This window comes from Aethalodelphis obliquidens, unplaced genomic scaffold (assembly GCF_003676395.1).
Source record: "Aethalodelphis obliquidens isolate GAN/ISIS:26980383/991018 unplaced genomic scaffold, ASM367639v1 scaffold56, whole genome shotgun sequence".
Taxonomy (NCBI): Eukaryota; Metazoa; Chordata; class Mammalia; order Artiodactyla; family Delphinidae; genus Aethalodelphis; species Aethalodelphis obliquidens.
The window spans coordinates 11,388,259-11,411,562 of record NW_020838000.1 but is presented as its reverse complement, the minus strand read 5'-3'; the positions used below and the strand labels follow the sequence as shown (position 1 = coordinate 11,411,562).

General features: G+C 41.7%; 1 protein-coding gene across 1 annotated transcript in view; it reads right to left on the bottom strand.

Annotated features, from left to right (window-relative positions):
• LOC113609402 (collagen alpha-6(VI) chain) overlaps positions 1 to 23,304 on the bottom strand; it is a 110,059-nt gene that overhangs the window by 10,979 nt on the left and 75,776 nt on the right. The window contains exons 30-35 of the mRNA XM_027086597.1: positions 23,247 to 23,283; positions 20,972 to 20,983; positions 16,985 to 17,478; positions 9,988 to 10,084; positions 6,574 to 7,245; positions 3,843 to 3,936 (exon numbers count right to left, since the gene is read on the bottom strand). Of these exons, the coding sequence (XP_026942398.1) occupies positions 3,843 to 3,936; positions 6,574 to 7,245; positions 9,988 to 10,084; positions 16,985 to 17,478; positions 20,972 to 20,983; positions 23,247 to 23,283 (1,406 nt within the window). The remainder of the gene's footprint in view (positions 1 to 3,842; positions 3,937 to 6,573; positions 7,246 to 9,987; positions 10,085 to 16,984; positions 17,479 to 20,971; positions 20,984 to 23,246; positions 23,284 to 23,304) is intronic.

The following is a 23,304-nucleotide window of genomic DNA, read 5'->3' as shown; positions in this document are numbered from 1 at the left end:
CCATCCCCTCACTTTCAGTCTGTATGTGTCCCTAGGTCTGAAGTGCATCTCTTGTAGACAGCATGTATACAGGTCTTGTTTTTGTATCCATTCAGCCAGTCTGTGTCTTTTGGTTAGATCATTTAATCCATTTACATTTAAGGTAGTTATCGATATGTATGTTCTTAATGTATTTTTAAAAGAGTCTTCAACAGCCTAACCACCAGCCCAAACAACACAAATTCCTAGAACACTTTAAGTCCATTCATTTCCCATGACATATTATTGCCCCTTTTTTCAATGCTGTCTTTTTTCCCTTTAAAACTCAAGGCTTCATTTTTTAATAACAAAAGATAATTTTATTGTTCACTGTCTTTTCTCATGTTTAAATAATTAATATTTATTAATACTTATATTTATAGTCTTAGTACAACTTGTTTTTTCTGTTAAAGCCACCAAGGGCCAAATGTTTTATATTCATAGCTTTTTAAACAAGTACAGCTTTTTGGTAACCCTACAAATTTGATATGACTATAATTTAAAAGTACAACACTTATTTAGATTTACCTAAATATTGACAATTTTTTTATCATCTACTATTCTTGCATCACAGTCCTTCCTTCTGTGGTCTTTATTTTCCTTAAAGTACTTTTTTTTTTTTTAACCTGGGCCCCCTGCATTAGGAGTGCAGAGTCTTTTTAAAAATCAATTAATTAATTAGGCTGCGTTGGGTCTTAGTTGCGGCATGTGGGACCTTCGCTGTGGCGCCTGGGCTTCTCTCTAGTTGTGGTGCACGGGCTCCAGAGTGCGTGGGCTCAGTAGTTGCAGTGTGTGGGCTTAGTTGCCCCGTGGCCTGTGGGATCTTAGTTCCCCTACCAGGGATCTAACCCATGTCCTCTGCATTGGAAGGCAATTCTTAACCACTAGACCACCAGGGAAGTCCCTGAAGTACATACTTTAGAAGTTCCTTTAGCAAAGGTCTTTTTGTGATGAACTATTGTTTTTGTCTTTCTAAATTGTCTTTGTTTCACCATTTTTATTTTTTATAAATTTATTTATTTATTTTTGGCTGCATTGGGTCTTTGTTGCTGCATGCAGGCTTTCTTTAGTTGCAGTGAGCTGGGGCTACTCTTCGTTGTGGTGTGCAGGCTTCTCATTGCGGTGGCTTCTCTTATTGCAGCGCACGGGCTCTAGGTGCAAGGGCTTCAGTAGTTGTGGTGCATGGGCTCAGTAGTGGTGTGTGGGCTTAGTTTCTCCACGGCATGTGGGATCTTCCTGGACCAGGGCTCGAACCTGTGTGCCCTGCATTGGTAGGCAGATTCTTAACCGCTGCACCACCAGGGAAACCCTCATCATTTTTGAAAGACAGTTTTTCTAAGTTGGCAAATTTTTTTCTCCACTATTTAAAATGTTCTCAATAGTTTTGTGGCTTCTACTACTGCTACTGATTATTCAGCTGCCAGCCTAATTATAGTTTCTCTGCAGATGTCCTACTCTTTATTTCTGGCTGCTTTTAAGTTTTCTTCATCCTGGTGTTCTGCATTCCCCTACACCATTCCAACTGCTGTTTCTTTCTATTTATCCTGACTGTTATACCTTGTCTTTTCTTCATCTTTTAATTCATGTCTCTAATAAGTTCTTGAAAATGATCTTCCCTTTATGTCTTTGAATACTGTCTCTGATTTGTTATTTCTATTTCATCTTTCTAGAATTCCACTTAGCTATAGGTTAGATCTTTCCAATCTGTTCTGTCTCTAAACTTCTTATATTTATTTATCTTCTTTGCATTCTGAGTAATTTCTTCAGCTTTATTTTTCCAGTTCATTATGCTTCTCTTCAGATGTGTCTATTGCTCTGTTTAATCCATCCACTGAATTTTACAAGTTATCTTTTTACTTTGAAAATTGTCAAATTCACAGAATATTATAAAGATCAGAAAACCATGAATAAATACTGGTATATCTTTCATCTAGATCAGTGGTCCCCAGCCTTTCACCAGGGACTGGTTTTGTGGAAGACAATTTTTCCATGGACGGGGTGTGTGGGAGAATGGTTCAGGTGGTAATGCAAGCAATGGGGAGCAGCAGATGAAGCTTCGCTGGCTCTCCCGCTGCTCACCTCCTGCTGTGCAGCCCTGTTCCTAACAGGTGCTGGTCCTTGGCCCAGGGGTTAGGGACCCCTGATCTAGATGGTTCTTCACCTGTTACCATCTTGCTACTCTGTGTGAGTGTACACATATATACATATATATATCTATATATCTATATACACACATATATACATATATATGCATATACACATATATACTTATATATGCATATACACACACTTTACTTCCTTTTAGGAAACCATCTGAAAGTAGGTTGCAGCCACCATGCATGTTACTCTTAAATACTTCAGCATACCTCTCTCAAGAAAAAAGACATTCTATTACACAAACATGATACTATTACCACACATAAGGAAATTCACATGAATCAATAATATTACCCAACATATTGTTCATACTCAAATTTCCCCAATTATCCCCCAAATGTCATTAATATAAGCTTTTTTTTCTAATCTAGGATCCAGTCAAGGTTCACACCACTACATTTGGCTGTTATGTCTCTATAGTTTCTCCAATTCTAGGACACTACCTCACGTCCCTCTGCTGTTCAAGACATTGAAACCTAGGGAGAATATAGGCCGACTGTTCTGAAGAACATCCCATATTTTGGAATTGTCCAATGGTTTCCTCATTATTAGACTTGGGTCAAACATCTCCAGCCAGAGTCCCACATGGGTGATACTGTATCTCCCCCTGCCTCCCTCATGAGACACATAGTGTCAGATCCTGGTTACAGTGGGTAGGGCCAGACCTCACCATGTAAAGGCACATTTCCCCTCTGTCATTAATAAATATGTGAGGGGTTCTGTGGGACTGTAAATAGCCTGCCCCCCAACTTGTCACCCACTGGTTTTAGCATTCCTTGATCCTTGCCTGACTCAGTTATTACAATAAGGATTACAAATTGATAATTTTCTAATTCTACCACTTTTTCTATATTTATTAGCTAGCATACTTCTATAAAAAAGAAACTTTCCTCCCCTTCTCTCTTTTTGGGTCTCTAGATAGACTTGTGGATTTTTTTTGTGTGTGTGTGGTACGCGGTCCTCTCACTGTTGTGGCCTCTCCCGTTGCAGAGCACAGGCTCCAGACGTTCAGGCTCAGTGGCCATGGCTCATGGGCCCAGCCGCTCCACGGCATGTGGGATCTTCCTGGACTGGGGCACGAACCCGTGTCCCCTGCATTGGCAGGCGGACTCTCAACCACTGCACCACCAGGGAAGCCCAGACTTGTGGATTTTTAAAATTCAGTGTTGTAATCCATTACTATCATTAGTCTTTCTGATGTTCAAATTGTTCAAAATTGGGCCAGTGGGAACCCTTTCAAGACAACTCCTTTGTCCTTTTGACATGACAGTTTTTGCTACGTTCTTTCTTTCTGGCATAACAAATGTTCCAGGCTCACATTGTACTTTCCCTGTTACAGGTTAGGATTAGTTATTTCTCCAAGAAACCTGGTTCCTTTTAGTGGGGAATGATACTTAGAAACCAAGATCTGGTTATCAGGTCTGCTCATTGCCACTGGGGTGTCCCATTGGTTGTTTTAGTTCAACAATTAGATTTTTCTATTTTAAAAAACTCTTATTTGATTGTTTTCAGATCAACCTGGTCATTTTTTTATTATCTCTCGTTCCCTCAAATTATATTTTATTATCATGTAGTGGTAGATTTTGTCCAAATAGGGTAAAGAAGGAGAAAAGGAGGAGGAGGAAGGGGACACATTCATTTATCAAGTAATACCAAGCAGGTAATACCTTTGCAACTGGCGCGTGGGCTGCTGCAGATCTGCAGAGCTGAGTCTGTAGCACTTTTCTTTGATGTTTATTGGTGGATATTTGTTGATTGCACCTAGGAAGAAAAGAAATCTGTGAGGGGACTCTTATTCACAGCAATTAACATTACAGCAAGCTGCTCTGCATGCAAAGTGTCCCTTCACAGTTTTCAACATCCATCAAAGGAAGACACCAACTAAGGTGGCCATATGAGATGAAAGCAGATTTCTCAGGGTGGTCTCTAAAATTGGGTTTAGAAAATGCATGACTGTCAAATTTATAAGTGGAAAAGTCAACTTACTTTTCAATAAGGTGCCCTTAGCTGCTAAAGTCCATCAAACATTAGAAGAGAAATCACAAGCCCATCCTAACAGTCTGGTCTCTGACATGAACTAATCAGAATAGTTATTTTTTACTTGCTCCTTTGGAATATTAAAATGCAAAGGGAAAAGGATATTTCCTTTATGGTCTCCATATCAATAACAACAACAGTAACCACAGTGCCATCTTGGGTTTAATTCATTATAATTCATTTCATCTGAAGTATATTAATTTTTTATAATATATGAAAGCATGCCTCTTCCCACACCATTTAAACATTAAAAAAAACATTTTTTGATGAGAAACTTTAAAAAATGCATTATTATTTCCATGAAACACTTAATTTAATTGTGTGTTAAACACAATTAAATCTCTTCCTGATGGTCTCAGGTCGTCTAAGTAGCAAGTTGGTCCTGGGCTGTGATCCAGCACTACCTTCTGAGCTGCTATTGTAGACTGGGCTGTGTGTTTCTAGACTGAATGGCCAAGACTGTGATGTTTCCTTTATGTATATCTGATTTTTAATTATCTGTCTTAACTCTAAGGTTGTCAGTCAGTAGTTTTGCATAGAAAATTTGTCGATTCTGATGTGAACTGTGTCTGATAGCCAATTCTGTCACAGCAGTGTGATAAAAGAGTCACTTAGAGAGGGAGCTGGACTGGGATGCCTAGGAGGGTGAGGACCACATCTGTTTTGGTCCCTCCTTGATACCCCATAAATCAACAGTGAGTGGTTCAGAGTAGGTACCTAATACATACATGTTAATGTTGAGGGGTGAGTGTGGGTCTGGGGGCCTGCTATTGAATGGAGCATGTAGGATTGAATATGATTATGTTAAAATCTTTTCAACTTTTTGTACTTTTACAGCTATCGTTTAAAGATTGGAGATTTCTAGATACTTAAAGTTTTAGAAAACTTTAAACCCCAAGTAATTCTTCTTAAAACATCTCTTCCCCTTTCCCTGGGTGATGGGGGTCGGTGTCATTTATCTAATCATACAGTTTGACTAGTTACCATGAAACACCATTAAGAATTTTGCTGAGCTGGGGAAGGAAATTCCATCTTAACTTCCTTTCAACTTTCTGCCTCATAAGGAGTGTTTCTTTACAAGTTGCTGAGTCTTTCAAGGTGTTCTTTTGTTTCACCCTTACAAATGCCTTGTGATTTCTTTTTTCAGAATGACCCCTGGCCTTCATTTATTTTTTCCCTTATTTTTTTCCAGCTCCTCTTTCTGGATCCTATTCCAGAACCCATCCACACAAATTTCATTCTGGGAGCAACTGCTCCTGTACCAGTGTCTCTCAAACTATAATGTACATATGAATCACATGGGGATCTTGATAAAATGCAGATTCTGGAACAAAATGTCTGGGGCAGGGCCTGTGATTCTGCATTTTTCACAAGCTCCCAGGTGATGCTGGGATGTTGGTCCTAGACTCACACCTAGAGTAGCAGAGGACGAGAGGACATGACATTAGCCCTGCCGACCATTTCCCAAGGCTCCTCAGACCTCACTGACCCTGACTAGTCAGTGTCTTTGCAGCCTTCACTGGTCTCACCATGAATGTCAGTGACAAGTTTGAGACACCGTCAGAATTTTCCTTAAGCTACACTGGGTGCCCTTTAGCCTGTGTGTTCACTTTCCTTTATCTGTACTCCAAAAGTAAATTCACCACAAAAATGATCAGAAGTCTGACAGTGCTTTTCTTCAACCTCCAGAGTCATATCAGGACATAGCTTCTCTTAATCCATCCTGTTGCATTCAAAATGAATTGCATACTTTCAAGACAAGCTCACTCCAAGAAATACAGCCCACGTTTCTTTTTCATGGGCACCAGTTACACTAATACTGGCATCATAAAAACTCATTAACAAAGCTAAGAAAGTTTTGCAGGGCTGTATTTTTTATTCTGACAGGTAAAATGGTATCTCCTAATACTTCAAACTCTGCCTTTGGAACTTGTAAAAGCAAAGCCAAGGATTGTTGAATTTTTCTCTGGCTCTCTCTTTTGGGGTGTTAACCAGTCAAACTTTCCATCGAAGGGCAGCGTGATAATGTTACATGCCAAGGGTTTCTACTTTGTAGCTAACAGTCCAGGCTGTGACTTCACACCCCCAGACTGTGCTGCTCCATATAGACTGCGAGCAACTGCTTGTTATGATTGTTTCTCCATAGGAACCAGAAGCATAAAAAAGATTAGCCAGAAAATTCAATGCTTAGAAATCAGAGGCTTTCTCCCTCCACATCCATAATTACATATTTTCCTTGCTGAGCCTGCAGTGCCCTTGAAGACAGAGGTTTCCAAGAATCCATGTCAACTCATCAACCCTTCTTTGGGGAGTACCAAGAATACTCTTAATGTGCAAGAAAGAACAGATTTTATGACTTACGCCTGACTGAGCTTATAAAGGCCTTCACAAACTTCACACCATATCTGTGGTCAGGCTTATGAATTCGGCCAAGCTGGACCAAGTGGTGATCCAAAGGGTAGCTGGCTAGATCTTCCAGTTCCTGGTCGTTCCAAGAAGGGCCAAGGGAAAACACAAATAAGGCATAACCTTGACACTTGGCTCTCAAGGATTCTTTCTTTAAGGTTTCCCTATCCAAGTGACTGGTTTCCCCAGCAGATATCACAAAGATGACTTTATTTCTTCTCAGATTGGGTATACTCAAGAAGACATTGTTCAGAGTCCACTGTAAGGCATGACCAATAAAAGCATCTCCATTGAGCTGCTGAACTGATTCTTCCACGTGCCTCTTCATAAGGCGTTTACTCTTGTAGGTGGTAAGGTTGAATTCACTTCTAACGGGACTCCTCTGAGTGTTGGGTAGGAAGTGGGGGGGAGCATGGCTTAATAGGGCCACCCGGTCTCCAGTGACAGAGGTCTCAGGCTCTGGGGTGATGTCAAAGTGATCTAACAGTGCTCCCAGGAAGCCTCTTATGTCTTCAAATTCTGCACTTCCCACGTGCCGGGAGCCATCCAGAAGGAAAGCAGCGTCCATGTAAGATTGCACAGCTGGTGGTCTGGCTTTGTCGCAAGAAGCATCCGGCTTGCAGACATCTGCAGACCAAAAGTCACTTAGGGTTACTAAACAGAAACGAACAGAAAAGGAAGAGATAGCATCTCAAACATTTCGACATTTGGAAGCTGCATAATCTTTGATGTTAAAGTAGTAACTAAATGATTTTGAGGTCAGCAACAGGAAGATTTCCTAGTACGTGGTTTGCATTTTGATCCCCAAAATACAGATTTTTATACACAGCCCGTGTCTTGAGTTCCATTCACTAATATTATCTGACTTTTTAAAATTAGGTTGCTTTCAACAGAGGTTTCATCTTGGCTCTGCTTTAAGTTTATAAAGATTGAAGTGGACAATTCATCTCATGATTGTACATGATATACTATATCATGACATAGAAACTAATGATCTCTCTAACTGACAATATACAGGTTAAACCAATGGCCTCTATCATCCCACACACACTGCTTTACTATGAAAAGTAATCTGCTTAAAAAGTAAGAGTGAAAAAAGCAATGCATCTTTTATTTCAATTTAAATAAAAGTTTATAACTCTATCTATGTAGAGACATTAAGGACAAAACTACCGCTCATGTCTTATGTTCAAAGTACCTATTAGTTGAAAGCTCAGTATGTGTTTGTTAAATAAACGAATATAAATACTACATGTTAACGGACTTTCATAAAATATGAGGTCATTTTAATACTTATGCATATCTCATTTAAAAAGGTATAGTAATAAAAACAGTGCATTAATTTATTGAACCTGACCACAATGAATATTCAGAGGAATAAAATTAACTTGGAAATGAAAGGATCTTAGAGGTCACCTAATCTTCTAATTTTACTGAAGAGTCTGAGGGCGGGAGAATAGAGTTATTTTGCCAGAGGAGACACCAGCATTTCTAGAAGGGTCTGCGTATGAAGTCAGTGTGGTACTGTTTGAGGCAAGGCCACATAGCACAGCAGAGGGGAGGCCCCTTGGCCTGAGAGCCAGGATGCCTGGGTTCTGGTCTAGCTGTCCCCAGTAACAAACATGCTGTGTGCCCCCATCTAAGCTAAGACTGGGCCTTAATTCTGCACAACTAGGTGCTTGGATTAGATTCACCCAGAGAGCCCTTTCAGGGTTGATATTCTGCAATCCTAGATTTCCAATAACAGTTGATGGTTAAGGATGAGAATTAAAGAGAATTTTCTCTTTAAAAACTAAAGAGAAATGGAAAAACACACGTGTGGACAGCCAGTACTTAGATATGGGCCTGGCCATGAACAAAAGCTGTCAAATGAAAGGTTAATAACCAGAGTGCAGATCCTTAGGGGATGGAGCAGACTTCAGAACTTCAGACTTACTCATGGACTCAATAGAGATATAAGCTCTGAACAAGTTATGATTCCCTTCTTAAAATTCAATAAAGTTTGATGACGCTGTTTAACAGGCAGATGACAGCACAGTCACCTGTGTGCAAGGCAGTTTCTAAAATCAGGGACAGTAGCCTGCCCATTTATTCAATTTTGTGGGGTTTCTTAATTGCAGGAAACAACAGCCAAAATACCTTCCATTATATGCCTCAGAGACAAAACAAGGATTTAAGCCAAGAAATGGAGCCAAAATATATCCCCAGACACACACTGGCAACTTCTGACCATGCATCAGACCAGCACAATGCATCACTGATGTGTCTACGCACAGCTGAGAACTCTAGGGGGATGTATTTGCCCATGGTGTGGTGAGCTCTTCGGGAGGCGGGGGGAGGAAATGATCAGAGGGCAGCAGAGGGGAAGACAGAAGGAAGAGAGGGTTATTAGGAGAAATCCCACTTCTCCCTTGGAGTCGCCACCTCCCTATGAAGTCACTCACATGACCAGAATGAGCATCTCATTGACACACATGCAGAAGGAGAGGAATTAAGCATTTTCTTCAAGGCCAAATACAGAGTTTCAGGGAACAGCATAATAAGATCTGTGTTTCTCATAAATTGCAGGTGTCTTAACGCCAGCTTTCTCGGGTTTGATCTGGCTGTGAGCAAACTATTTCATCTCATCTGTAAAATGGAGCTAATAACCTTTCAAACATTTTAGGGTGATTATAAGGATCAAATGAAACAATGAGAAGAGTGCTTAGAACACAATAAACCCAATAGCCTAAGCATTAAGTATCATCATCATCACCATCAGTGTTATATAAAGCAATTAGAACAGTGTGTGTCTAATAATGAACGTCTGATAACTGGAAGTTATCACACCCACCAGTAACCTCAGTGGGTCCCACTATCTTTGTAATTATTAGAACATTCAAATTATTAGAATACTCAAATACAGGTCTGTCCGGTTCTCCAGCTAGACCTATAGATTGTGTATAAAACACAACCACAGACAAACCAGCATTGCACATCTTTCTGATGCTTAACATTTGGGAGTCTGAGAAAACCTCTTTCCAATGAGAAATGCATGAATTTCTGCTAATTTCCACTCCCACTGTAAAGCATTTCTTTGGGGTTGTGAACATTTGAGATTTAGAAAACTCATAAATATACAGCATGAAGAAGTTGGCAATGGGACAGGCTAAGTTTTTCTAAAAATGATTCCTGTTTCCTAGAAGCTGCATGAGCTGAGAGGCTCCATCTGTGGATGAGGCTGTGTGGCGAGATGAGGCCGGAGCCCCAGAGAGATCCTCTCAAGGCCACTAGCGTCTCTGCTGCCAAGTTCCAGCCGCTCCTGCCAATGGTGACTCACTGCACTGCTTAACGGGCCTGATCAAGTTATGTTCTCCCTGTGGGTCTCACCGTAGCAGAAAGTGCACCGCTGGAGTCCCTCTAGTGCTGGTGAAGAGTCAGTCCTGTGTGGAACCATGGTGACTTGGAATCTGCCAGTGTCGTCAATCTGCAAGAAGCAGAAGCAAGAGGAAGAATAGCTTCATGGGTGGGGCTGCAGGAACATCCCAGGATGGTCCAGAGAGCTGAGATCTGCAGAGGGAAGTGGGGGGCCCTCCCTCTAAGAGGGTCCAAGGGAGGCTGAAGGGCAGAGGGGCTGAGTACTGTCTGGGTTTAACCCATGACTTTCTCTTTAGCTGGATGACAAGTGGCTTTGCCTCTGTTTCCACATCTGTGAACAGAATAGTCATACTACTCCCTAAGAGGGCTACCGTGGACACTAAATGAATTCATAATTGAAAAGCACTTACTGGCACCAGGTAGGTGCCACGTGGGTCATCAGAGACAGCAAAGCACTTCCACTCACAGCCCAGTGAGTTCGTTCCTAAGTTCATCATTCCCATTTTACAGACGAGGAAACTGAAGCTCAGAGAAAGGTTAAAGGACTGATCAAAAGACACTGGCCATGGAAACCATTTAAGGAAAAGGACCAGAGACACCGCTCTTCCCAAGTCCAGACAAGTGTGTGAAATCACAGATGTGCTTTAGAACTGGCTTTGAGTTCCCACCACGAACAAGGCATTGACCCTGGCTTTGAAGTGCAGACCCAGATTCACGTCCAGGCAGCTCTCCTCTGAACAACTTCCCACCCTTTCCAATTTGGCCCTATTATTAGTAACCTCCCCGAGGAATTTGAGGCTGGAGAGAGGCAGACAATATGGAGGCTCCTAATAATGAAGAATAATTAGCTTGTCAGTTAATTGACTCAGAGATCACTGACAGTCGAAAGCGTATTGTGGGTGTGATCCTACCCAATGCCTCAGAGATGTGTCACACAACATTTAGTCTCTCCTGTGAACCCATCTGGCTAACCCCCTCCCCTCCTTCTCAGGGAAGCTTCCTTCCCATACTTGATCCACAGAGGTGCGACTCAGGCAGCTGTGTTGGTGTGGGGTGACCCCATCTCTCAGCAGAGCGGATTGCATCAGGGATGGACACCTGAGCTGATCAGAAACACAGAACTGGGGTCCTGAGGGCAGTGCGTCTCCCCATCTTAGTGCTGAGCACGGATAGGGCTGCAGGCTGGTCATCTTCTATGTTGTTCACTGAGGAGCAAGGGACATGGGAAGGGGGGGTGGGGGCTTTCCTGAGAGTTATCTCTGTTTCTTCCCATCTTTTATTCTCCCGTGTATAAGAGATGGAGAAATCAGCACTCCCCTGAATTCCTCCCTGGGAGACCACTGTGTTTGCCTTCCTAAGCCATCTGGGTGAGAGGGAGAGGCTCGGAGGGAATAAGCGGTAACTGAAGCTTTTAGCTAAATTTCTAGGCACAAATGCATAGAGAAAGGAAGGTATGGTGTCTGACAAAGACTGAGAGGGAGGAAACAGAGTGAGAGTGAGCATCGTGTGGTTTAAGAGAAGAGAGAAAAAGAAAATACCCTGTGATGAAATTCCACATATAAGCAAGTTTTAAAAAATGGTACAAATGAACTTATTTACAAAACAGAAGTAGAGTTACAGATGCGGAAAACAAACATAATTACCAAGGGGTAGGAGGGATAAACTGGGAGATTGGGATGTACATATACACATCACTGTATATAAAATAGATAACTAATAAGAACCTACTGTATAGCACAGAGAACTCTACTCAATACTCTGTAATGACCTATATGGGAAAATAATCTAAAAAAGAGTGGATATATGTATATGTATAACTGATTCACTTTGCTGTACACCTGAAACTAACAACATTGTAAAGCAACGATACTCCAATAAAAATTAATTAAAAAAAGAAAAGACCCTGTGATAGTCGGGTGGCAGAAAAGGGACAGGTGATGGGGACATAAATGGGGACATTTTGTGAATGGGGACCTGTAAACACAGTCTTGACTCTTGATTCTTTTCCACCAGAAGACACAATTAGCCTGAATTATTAACGGCTTTTAATAGGTGTCTGGGCAATATTTCCAGTGAATCATGCCATTGCTTCATCTGGACTGTGATGAGGGACCAGGAAACCAAATCCAGAGAGCATGGATCAGTCCATCTGATAGGGGCAAAGTAATTTCTTATTGCCAACTATCAGGGTCTGGGAAAAAAAAGTCACAGAAGGCTTGAGCTAGAAGAAATTTTAGAAGCTAATCCCACCATTTCATAGATGAGGAAAGTTAGCCCAGAGTGGGGAGGAATACAGATGCCTCCAGTTTAAACTTTGCCTCCTGCACTGTTGGTGGGAAGGTAAATTGATACAGCCACTATGGAGAACAGTATGGAGGTTCCTTAAAAACCTAAAAATAGAACTACCATATGACCCCGCAATCCCACTACTGGGCGTATACCCTGAGAAAACCATAATTCAAAAAGAGTCATGTACCACAATGTTCATTGCAGCTCTATTTACAATAGCTAGGACATGGAAACAACCTAAGTGTCCATCAACAGATGAATGGATAAAGAAGATGTGGCACATATATACAATGGAATATTACTCAGCCATAAAAAGAAATGAAATTGAGTTATTTGTAGTGAGGTGGATGGATCTAGAGTCTGCCATACAGAGTGAAGTAAGTCAGAAAGAGAAAAACAAATACCGTATGCTAACACATATATATGGAATCAAAAAAAAATGGTACTAATGAACCGAGTGGCAGGGCAGGAATAAAGGCACAGATGTAGAGAATGGACTTGAGGACACAAGGGTTGGAAGGGGAAGCTTGGGTGAAGTGAGAGTAGCATCGACATATATACACTACCAAATGTAAAATAGATAGATAGTGGGAAGCAGCAACATAGCACAGGGAGATCAGCTCCATGCTTTGCGATGACCTAGAGGGGTGGGAAAGGGAGGGTGGGAGGGAGACGCAAGAGGGAGGAGATATGGGGATATATGTACACATATAGCTGATTCACTTTGTTGTAAACAGAAACTAACACAGTACTGTGAAGCAATTATACTCCAATAAAGGTGTATTAAAAAACAAAACAAAACAAAACAAAAACTTTGCTCTCCCCACATAAGACCTACCTTCCACCCTCTGCCTGAGCTACTTTGACTATAGTTTTGTATCAGGGGGTTCTAACTTGATTTGGAACAGTGTTCTCACCATGTCACCCAGAGATTGCTGCCCTTTGTTCACTAGCTTGTGTTCTGTGTGTCTACCATGTGGCAACTTCCATCCTTCTGGCAGTGGCACTAGTTGATAACTTAGGCTTCACATTTAACCATGTATCAACATGCTGGTGTCAACCTAAAGCCATACTTTCCACTCATTGATTCTAGTGCGTCTTTTTTTTTTTTTTAACTGGGAGAGAACTCAAGGGGTCTGTGCTCTCCACTCCCCTTCCCCCAAGTAATTCCCTAATCAATAAAGTACGGCAGATGTGGTCTTAGAGATCACTCACCCTACCACACGTCATTGGAGCAACTGTAATTAGCATATCACAGAAAAATTCCCCAAGATGAATGTGAGTTGGGGATTTAAAATAAAAGGGTCCTATGGGTCACTTTTCTTATTGCTCACTTTCCTGTGGATTCAAAGATGCACCAGCTTGGATGATCCACACATGGGTAAAATGAGCCTTCAGTACATCATTCTGGATGATACCCTGCTCTTTGCTTTCTCAACATCATGGGGCTCCATGAATTGGTGCATTCGAAAAAGATACCATTAACATTCTTTAGACAATTCTCTATTAACAAAGGAAATCCATATAAAAATAAAAGGGCAGGGTGCTCAGAGTGCTAAAGTTTCCCATTAACCCTCTCTCCCCCCAATTTCAGCTCTGTTTCATCCCTAGAATAATCTGTAATGTCAACTATTACACCTAATGTTTCTCTCACCTGCAAAGCTAAACAGCAGAGTAAAGGGAAAAAAATAAGGCTAGCTATAAAGGACACATTTCTTATACATATATTATAAAGGGAGACCCAGCCCACATTAGAATTCTTCACGGGCAGCAAATAAAATTTCACCAGAATTAAGAGGTAATTGCCCAACAAATTTAAAGGAAAAACCCTACGGACAAAACAAAGCTGAGATTGAGTTTTTTCCAATCAAAAATAGTCTTCCATTCCAGAAGGAAGAACAGCTCATCACTTGGCTTCAGACCATCAAGAAAAATTTCCAAGATGGTGATCACACAACACGTTTCCTCAGAAACATAGGGAAATGAGCCCATGTTTTCAGAGCAGCTGCTTCTGAGACCTGCCACATGTGTCAACACAGGTTCCAAATTTCAGTTGGATTCTACTGAACTCTCAGATGAATCAAGATATAGAAAAGTCACAATGGTTATGAAACGAACAAGGGGTTTTGTGATATGGCCTCCAAATAAAAATTTATTGTGTCATTAAAACTTTGAGCTTTGTTCTTAAAGTACTAATAAATGACAGTTTAAGAGCAAGCGAAGAGATGGATAGAAGAAAGAAACAGAAGGGAAATGGAGAAGTAGTAACATCATCTCTCTTCTGCAATGTCAGGTATTGGGTTCTCATCAATTTGTTTTGAGCCCTTCTAGACAACCCTGCATAGCTCCATCCTCTAATAGGTGAGGTCTTTTGGTTTTCTACTTACTCTTTTGTCCTCAGAGCCTAGGATGGCACCTGGTATATATGAGCTGCTCACTCAACATCTGTTGGATGAATGAACCTTGGGACCAAGTCTGACTTCTGTCTGCAACTCTAACTCTTTTTCTACCCAAGGGATATTGGGGCCAATACTGCTCCAATCCGTGAGGGTCATTGTCAAGAATCTGAACCTTCATTGGTGCTCTTTTGAGATCAATTCCTTCAAGAAAGGAACAAGGAGTCTCTAGGTGATGTGGGTAGAATCTCTAAGTGGGACTGTTAACACTCCAAAGTTTAAAAGAAAAACTCTACAAAATATATTTTCTAAAGTTATACGCTATGCACATACCTTTGAGAGGGTAGGTGGAATTGCATCTGTTTAAATTTGTATCGCAAGTACCATCAATCATTTGTGTCAGGATATTAAGCTGTCTCCTATTTTGTGACTAAATAAAGCCAAAGAACAATGGTTGTTCCCAATAAACAGAGGGAATTAGGAGGACTCTGTGTGTAACCAAATCCACTTACAGAATCTTTGAGCCGCTGCCTCTCAAAGCAGCTTCATTAGCATAGGCGGGCCCCAGTCTTCTAATTTATGTGCATTTTCTTTTCTGAGCCTCATAGATCAGGCTGCTCATTTGCATAATTCTGAGTTAGTTTCAATGATGCTAATAGCAGTTTCAGCTTCTTTACAACCCAGACTTTAATACAGTTAAACAGATTTTAGTTCACCATCAAGAAACTGATAACAATTATAATTAAAGCAAGAGCTACCATTCTTGAGTGTTTGCTATGTCCTAGGCACTGGTGCATGGAGTTACATCATTTCTTCTTCACACCAATGCTAGGAAACAAGCACCACTTTCTGCATTCTACAGAGGAGTACTATATTTCAATTCTGGTCTGCTTAGTTTAGCACTTTCACAGAAAATTAGGGAGCTGGAGAGGGTCTCAAAAAAGCCACTTAATCCTAGTTCTCCAAGAAAGACAGAAGTCACCCTTGCCAGGTGAGTGACCGCCCCTACAAAAGGCCTTCAGAGAAAGGTGGTGTCTTGACCACCTACATTTAGCCATCTGGCCCATGGCAACGTTAAGTCAATCTTGCCTTCAGAAAGCTCCTACTCAAATCTAAACTGGAGTTTCCACTGCTATGATTCTCAGTTTCTCTAATAAGAGATTTTGCTAACTTGGAGTTGGCTGGCTAGTTTTCTCCAGTAATAATCCTGCACACACCTGAAGGCAGTGACTCGGTCACTTCTCACTTTCCTTTCTCTACATGAATTAATTTTTAAACGCTTGTCCTTCTGGTTCAGGTTGCATTTTCCAATACCCTTTGCAGATGCATGGGGTCTCTCCTCATGGCTTCCCCATGAATGGAGAACAAAGCAGCATGTTGGGTGGTCACAGATGACGAGAAGGACACTCTGCCAGGTCCAGCAGGTGTTTTGTAAGGAACCCCTGCCACTGAGGCTCTATTGATAGAGTGTTTTAAAGGTCGCTGTGATCCTAGGTGGTTTATTTAGAAATGCTACACAGTAAGATTTTTTTTTTAAATTAATTAATTATTGGTTGCGTTGGGTCTTTGTTGCTGTGTGTGGTCTTTCTCTAGTTGCAGCGAGCAGGGGCTACTCTTTGCTGCGGTGCGTGGGCTTCTCGTTGCTGTGGCTTGTCTTTGTTGTGGAGCATGGGCTCTAGAGCACAGGCTTCAGTAGTTGTGGTGCACGTGCTTAGTTGCTCCGTGGCATGTGGGATCTTCCGGGAGCAGGGCTTGAACCCATGTCCCCTGTGTTGGCAGTTGGATTCTTAACCACTGTGCCACCCAGGATGTCCCCACAGTAAGATTTTAATCTTCAACCTAAGAAGCTATAACTGGAATGGCTTTTCCTTTATAAAGTATGGATATTTACATGATTGGTGAAGTTATAAAATCAGTCCTTTGGTTTCCATTCCATGACCGCATCAGTGACATCCACGAATATTTACTGGCTACCCAGATTTAGTATCTTTAGATCCGGAGCCAACTCAGAGAGTCCTTTGGAGAAGCACTAGAATAGAGGCCTGGATTCAAGCCCTGACATTGCCACTTGTCAGCTGTGTGAACCTGGGCATAGGGTCCACCCCTCCAGACTCAGTGTTCTTACCCGTACAACGGGAATAACAATGATTCCCATCTCATACACACTGCTTGTGGGAACTAAACGGGATGATGCCCATCAAGGCTTGGCATGTTCCTGGTACCTAGTAATAAACACTTAGTACAGCTCCATGCTTTCTTGTAAATGCCCCTGAGTACAGGCAAAAAAGAGAGAGAAGAGTTATGAGGCAGCTTGCCCTTCTTACCACAAGCGAGCGCTCGATGGTGGGCACCTGGCCGAAGGCGATCACCACCGGGATGATGTCCAGGGCGCTGAACTCCAGGCCGGCCGTCGTGATGGTCTGGGCATCCGCAGATGGGCCGCCACTGAAGAACGTGGCGATTCTTCTGGTGTGAGCCCCTGGGAGCATCCGCTTGAAGACATTCCTGGAGACAAACCTCATGGCCTTGCCAATGTCCCTGCTGGACGTGGACCGCTCGTAAGGAAGGGCCTCGATCTCTCTGAGGAGTCTGTCCTTCCTGTATGCATCAGAGAAGCGGATGAGGAGCCTGGCGTGGGAGTCATAGGTGAGCACGGCCACGCGCGCGCCCGCAGGGCAGCGGTTCTCCCGGACCCGGAGACCGCCCAACAGGGAGGTCATCATCTCCTTCATCCGTGCGAACTCTGGCTCCGTGACGCCCCGGGACTGGTCCAGCGCGAACACCAGCTCCGTGGGATGCACAGGGCACCGCGGGGCTCCTAAAAGGCCAGAACATGTGCCTTACCACAAGAACACTTGCTTAAAAATGAAAAAAAGATATGCACATAGAAGGCAAAGTAATTTAGATGTTAAATATTAAAATATGGAAACACAATCATTAAATATAAATAACTTAAATAGTAAAACAAGCACTTAAATCTTTAATAATTAAAATGGTATTCTAAAAACTGACTTTGATCTTTTAAATAAAGCAAAAGATGAACTCATTTATGAAACAGAAACAGACTCATAGACATAGAAAACAAACTTACGGTTACCAAAGGGGATAGGGGTGGAGATATATTAGGAGTTTGGGATTAGCAGATACATGATATTATATATAGAATAGATAAACAAGGTCCTACTGTATAGCACAGGGAACTATATTCAATATCCTGTAATAAACCATAATGGAAAAGAATCTGAAAAAGAGTATGTGAGTGTGTGTGTGTTAATTTCTGCTGTACACCAGAAACTAACACAACATTGTAAATCAACTCTACTTCAATTTAAAAAATACAAGAAAAGTCTATAATTCAATTTGAGTTTTAATGAAATTTGTAAGTTCATTACTAAAACTCCTAAATAATAAAGAGCTCATGGACATGCCCTTTTACCTACAGAGATTGGATCGATGGTATCATGTTTGTTCCTGAAACTTTGTTAAACAAACTAAAACATACATTCTTTACTTAATAAGGAAATTTAACAGGGGTTAAAAAGGGATGGATGTGGAAGCTCTGTTGATAATTTCAGACAGATTGGGATTTACCCTCTCTGTGCCTCAGTTTGCTCATCTGTAAAATGACAGTCCTAACCGCACCCACTGCCTAGGCCTGTGCTGGGGATTAAGTGAATCAACACAGGTAAAGAAAGCACTTAGAACCACAGTGCCTGGTACACAGCAGGTGCTCAACTAATGTTCACCATTACTGTTATTATTACAGACTTACTCATTGTGAAAAAGAACAGCTATATTACTTAAAAGAATGAGGAAACCTCAACTGATAAATTTTTATTTAACAGTTAGAAATGCAAGTTTAACCAATAAATATGCCTTATTACTTAGAGAAACTCTGAATTAGGATGGTTAAACACGAATGTAAGTGTTAAGATTTATTCATTGATCCCAATTCACTCATTCTAATCCCAGTATCCTGCACTTATCACAGTCGGAGATTTATATATGTCTAATTATCTGATTAATGTTTGCCTCTCCCACTACTTTATGAAGTGTGGAGACAGGGATGATCTCTCTCTTGAATGCCAGATTCTTAGTCCCTGCCATAAAGCTGGGATCTCATAAATGTTGAGTGAAAAAAACCAAACAAAGGACAGTTCTTTGCAACAGGTACAGGAAAAACAGAACTTTCTGGATAGGTGAGATGCCTGGTGTTGAGATACATGCTGGTAAGAGGAAATCTGGCTGATGTGCTCCCCTTGGAGGGGGCTGTCTCCTCTCATTCAGAGGCCAGCAACTCAGCTCTTTCCAGGCGAGCTCAGGACTCAGACCCACCGGGACTGGCTAGGTTGGCCAGGCTGGCCCAGGAGGGGTCCCCCTCTCAGCTGGGCTTCATCACCTTAGTGCTAGATTATCACCTCCTCTGGTCCTAGACTCTGTGACCCTCACAGGCAAAAGGACCAGTAAGAATAAATGTTCAAACCCAATCAAACTGTGTATCTTAGTGGAGACAGGACAGGATTTATTAGCCTCTGAGTCTAATTTAGTGGGCTGAGCAGATATTTAAAAAATCAAGGTCACGTCAATTTTACAATAAAAAATGGGTAAAATTATGACCAAACATGACAGTGGTCTGCTAGCTCTTTGTCTGGGCTGCTGTTTCATATGGGAACAACAGCAGTGATAACAACAATGCAGCTTCAGCTGTAATTTAGAGGTAAAGGGAAAAAAAGATATAAACACTGGCTGTTATCAAGTTTTCAGGAAAAAAAACACCTACGGGCTAACTCAGCTTGTTGCCAGGACCCCGAGGATCTTGAGGAAGGCTGGGCTGGACTGTGGAGGCACCAAGGAGGCCCCCCTCAGACGTGGACCCCCACATGGAGACCCAACTTACTGACCGGAGCAGGTGACAATGAGTACTGAGGAAGGCAAACACAACACCCGCCACGTGACTACCACCCAGCAGTGGCGGCCCATCCAGGCCACCGCCATATTTGCCTGGAATAGCTCCATGTGGCCCCCTCCCCCCAACACTAGCGCTCTGGCTTTTATGCTTCTCCTCCCTACAATCCACTCTCCCACAATGGCCCAAATAAGCTTTAAAAAATTGTTCATCAGTTCACGTTTATACCTTCAATACTTTTAATAAGCTCTTTAATACCCTTCCATTCCAATCTGAATAAAATCTGGCCTCCTGATTATAACCTACAAAACTCAGTGCAATCTGGTCCCACTTCCTTCTCCAGTTTTGCACATGCCATGACCCCTCCTCATCATGTCTCAGTCACACTGGGCTTCTGTCAGCAGCTAGAAAACACCTGGGTCTGTTTTGTATCATGGCCTTTGCACTTGCAGGATTCCCTGCCTGGATCTTGCAAAGCTGGCTTCTTTTTATTCTTCATCCAAACTTCAATGTCATTGTCTCAAAGAGGAGCCCTCCATTCAAAGGCATTTCTCCCCTCCCCTAGTGTCATTTTGTGACAGGACCTTCCATTATTTATCTCTTTCACAGCAACTAAAATATTCTGTAATTCTTTCCTTTGTTTACTTACTACCTGGATCCCTCCATTAAGATGGAAGCTTCTGAAGACAGGAATTATGTCCATCTTATTCATCCCTCTGTCCCCAGTGTCTGGGACAGAGACTGGAACATAACAGGCTTCCAAAACACATTTGTTGAATGAGTGAACAAGCAATCAGAAGGCATGGATCGATGGATTTATACAAAAGGTATAAAAGTATAAGAGGGTGATGATGGGTTTATACAGAAACATCATGTAATAAGCTTTTGTAATATTCCTGAACGATGGCCCAGAAAGATACTAAGCCAACTTGGTAATTAACATCAGCCAAGTGCTCCACAGATTTTAGCACTATCTGAGCTGCACATGCAGCTTATTTGCTATCTGATCATCCCTACCTTCGTTCCACACACTTCTGCCCTTTGCATCTTAATCCCTAACCACAAGACTACAGAGACAGGATAACAAATGGAGAGAGAAAATGGAGGGAGGGAGAAATGTTTTTGAAATTACAAAAAAATCTCTTGGTAAGGTAAATGGCAATGTTAGTCACTAAAATATAAATAATTAAAAAAATCAAACCACTTCGTTGGCAAAGAGCTATGAGACCCAGCTTAAACTCAAGTGATTTATTGGAGGCAGAGATGTGCTACCAGTATGAGGCAGCAAAGAAGTCCAGATAAAGTTTTTATCATTTGGCAGGCAACACATTGTTCTAACTCATCTTTCCAGATGTACCACATTTTGGAGCTTGATTATAATATGCTACAAATAAAGATTACTCACCATGTCTGCCAGCTGGGGAAGAAGAACAAAGGAGGTTGGGTTATTATTTGGTAGGGTAACAGTGTTCTGTATTGTGTAAGAAATCAAGGCAGCCAAGGTTCCGCCTTGTGAGCTTTTTGTAGATGACTCAAAAACCAAGGCAACAAATAGGGTTTGGAGAAATGCAGACAGATCCAACATGTTGGTAAAAGCACAGGTCCTTCCGTAGGGAACAGGATGGGAGAAATAGGAGGGCCATAAATCAGCGGCGTATAGCCAGCTGTCAGAGGGAAAGGATTTCTGCCTGGGAGGGAACATTATGTTGCAGAGAGGTACACTGAATTTGGAAAGTTAAAAGGTCCTAAAAAAGGTCCTAACCACTCTTTACTCTAGATTTTCCCCATGTACATATCTATAGCTATCAATTACATATATGTATACATATATGTGTACATATATGTAATGTGTGTGTATATATATACATATACATATATATATATATATAAACATCAGAGATGGATTTAGTCATAAGTAAATGAAGCTTAAACTTTAGGACCGTACTGTCCAATATGAAAGCCACTAGCCTCATGTGACTATTTACATTTGAATCAATTAAAATTAAATGAGGGACTTCCCTGGTGGTCCAGTGGTTAAGAATCTGTCCTGCAATGCAGGGGACACCAGTTCGATCACTGTTTGGGGAACTAAGATCCCACATGCTGCGGGGCAACTAAGCTTGCGCACCGCAACTACTGAGCCTGTGAGCCACAACTAGAGAGCCTGCGTGCTGCAACTACAGAGCCCACATGCTCTGGAGCCTGTGAGCTACAACGAGAGAGAAGCCCGTGCACAGCAACAAGAGATCCTGCATCCTGCAACTAAGACACGATGCATCCAAAAAAAAAAAAAATTAAAAAAAAGGAAATAAATTCAGCTTCTCAGTTACACTAACCATCTATCAAGGCTCAAAGTCCCATGTGGTTAGTGGCTACATATTTAATAGTGCAGTGGATACTTCCATCATTGCAGAGAGTTCTGGACAGCACTGCTCTCGACCTCTCACCCACGGGTCCCTTGCAAGGCCTTGAGAAGGGCCTTAGCCACGTGTTCACATGATCATGTGATTTTATAATAGAAGTCAGTAGTTGTGATTTCCTTTCTTGTCCTAAAGGACACTTTTGAAGTAGTTTTGTACTTACTTTTGGATTTATGATTTTGTATTGAACACCTCAAATTTTAAAAGATCAAGCTTCATCATACTTGGATTTATCCTTGAGTCATCATAGTTCACACGGCTCCCATGTCAGAAGCCCACTCTGCTAATCCAGCCCCAGAGCAACCAGTCTTCATGACCCAATGCATAGATTTTGATTCCCACATACGGATGGCTCCGTTCTGCTACAAAAAGGCAGAGTTAAGATCAGCACTGCATTCAAAGCTTTGAAAAGTCTGTGTCTTTGAGACTGATGCTCTCTACAGAAATGGGCTCTAATTTGTCTATCTTCTCCCTTCAAATACACTTTCATTTTAGAAAATTGAGATATTTCCCAAAAGCCTGGAGGGAACTGTGACATTCTTTTGAGTCCTAGTGTTTATCTGGGAAGTTGTTACGCATTTGTAGGTGAACATTAAATAGCCGACTCTCTCCTCATCTTGTCCGTGGCGTTCTTTTGATGCTGCTAACACGTATTTTGATAGAAGATGCTGCTATAAGGGTCTCAAAGCAAATTCAAAAGAGCATTTGCCAAATCAAAACGCCTTTTTGCTTTTAAAATTTTGAGAGTAAAGAAAATACAGGCAGAATGAGTAATTTTAAAAGCAAATAAGTCTAACTCAAGGTAGTCAAGCACACCTTCTCAGGGAAGGCGTAACAAATGATAAACAGAAGTCAGGGCTCCCACCCACTAGGACACCCCCTTGGCATGGCTGGCTATTTTACACCAGCTGAATTCAACATTTAGGTTTTGTCAGGGGTTAATCATTTTAAAAAGTTTAATGTGACTCCCCACTGATTGATTTCACCATCAGGGGAGTTCTGACCTTGTGTCTCCATTTCCCCCTGATTAAAAGCACCAGATATAGCCTGACTTAGTGCTTGGAAGCATTTCAATAGACATGCTGGCCGCCAGAGAGGGAGTCAATAGTCACCAGTGTATGCTGCCTCAAAATACACACAGTGACATCTCTAATTTTAAGAAATTGGCTGGTAAATTGTCTCAATTTTGAGTGCAGAATTTGCTGCTTTTCCTCTATGAATGCTGACACCCCGGGTGATCATTCTAAGTGGGGTACTTACGACTGTGGTCCTGCATATGCTGGATGAGCTCACATGTCTGCTCAAAAATAAAACAGAA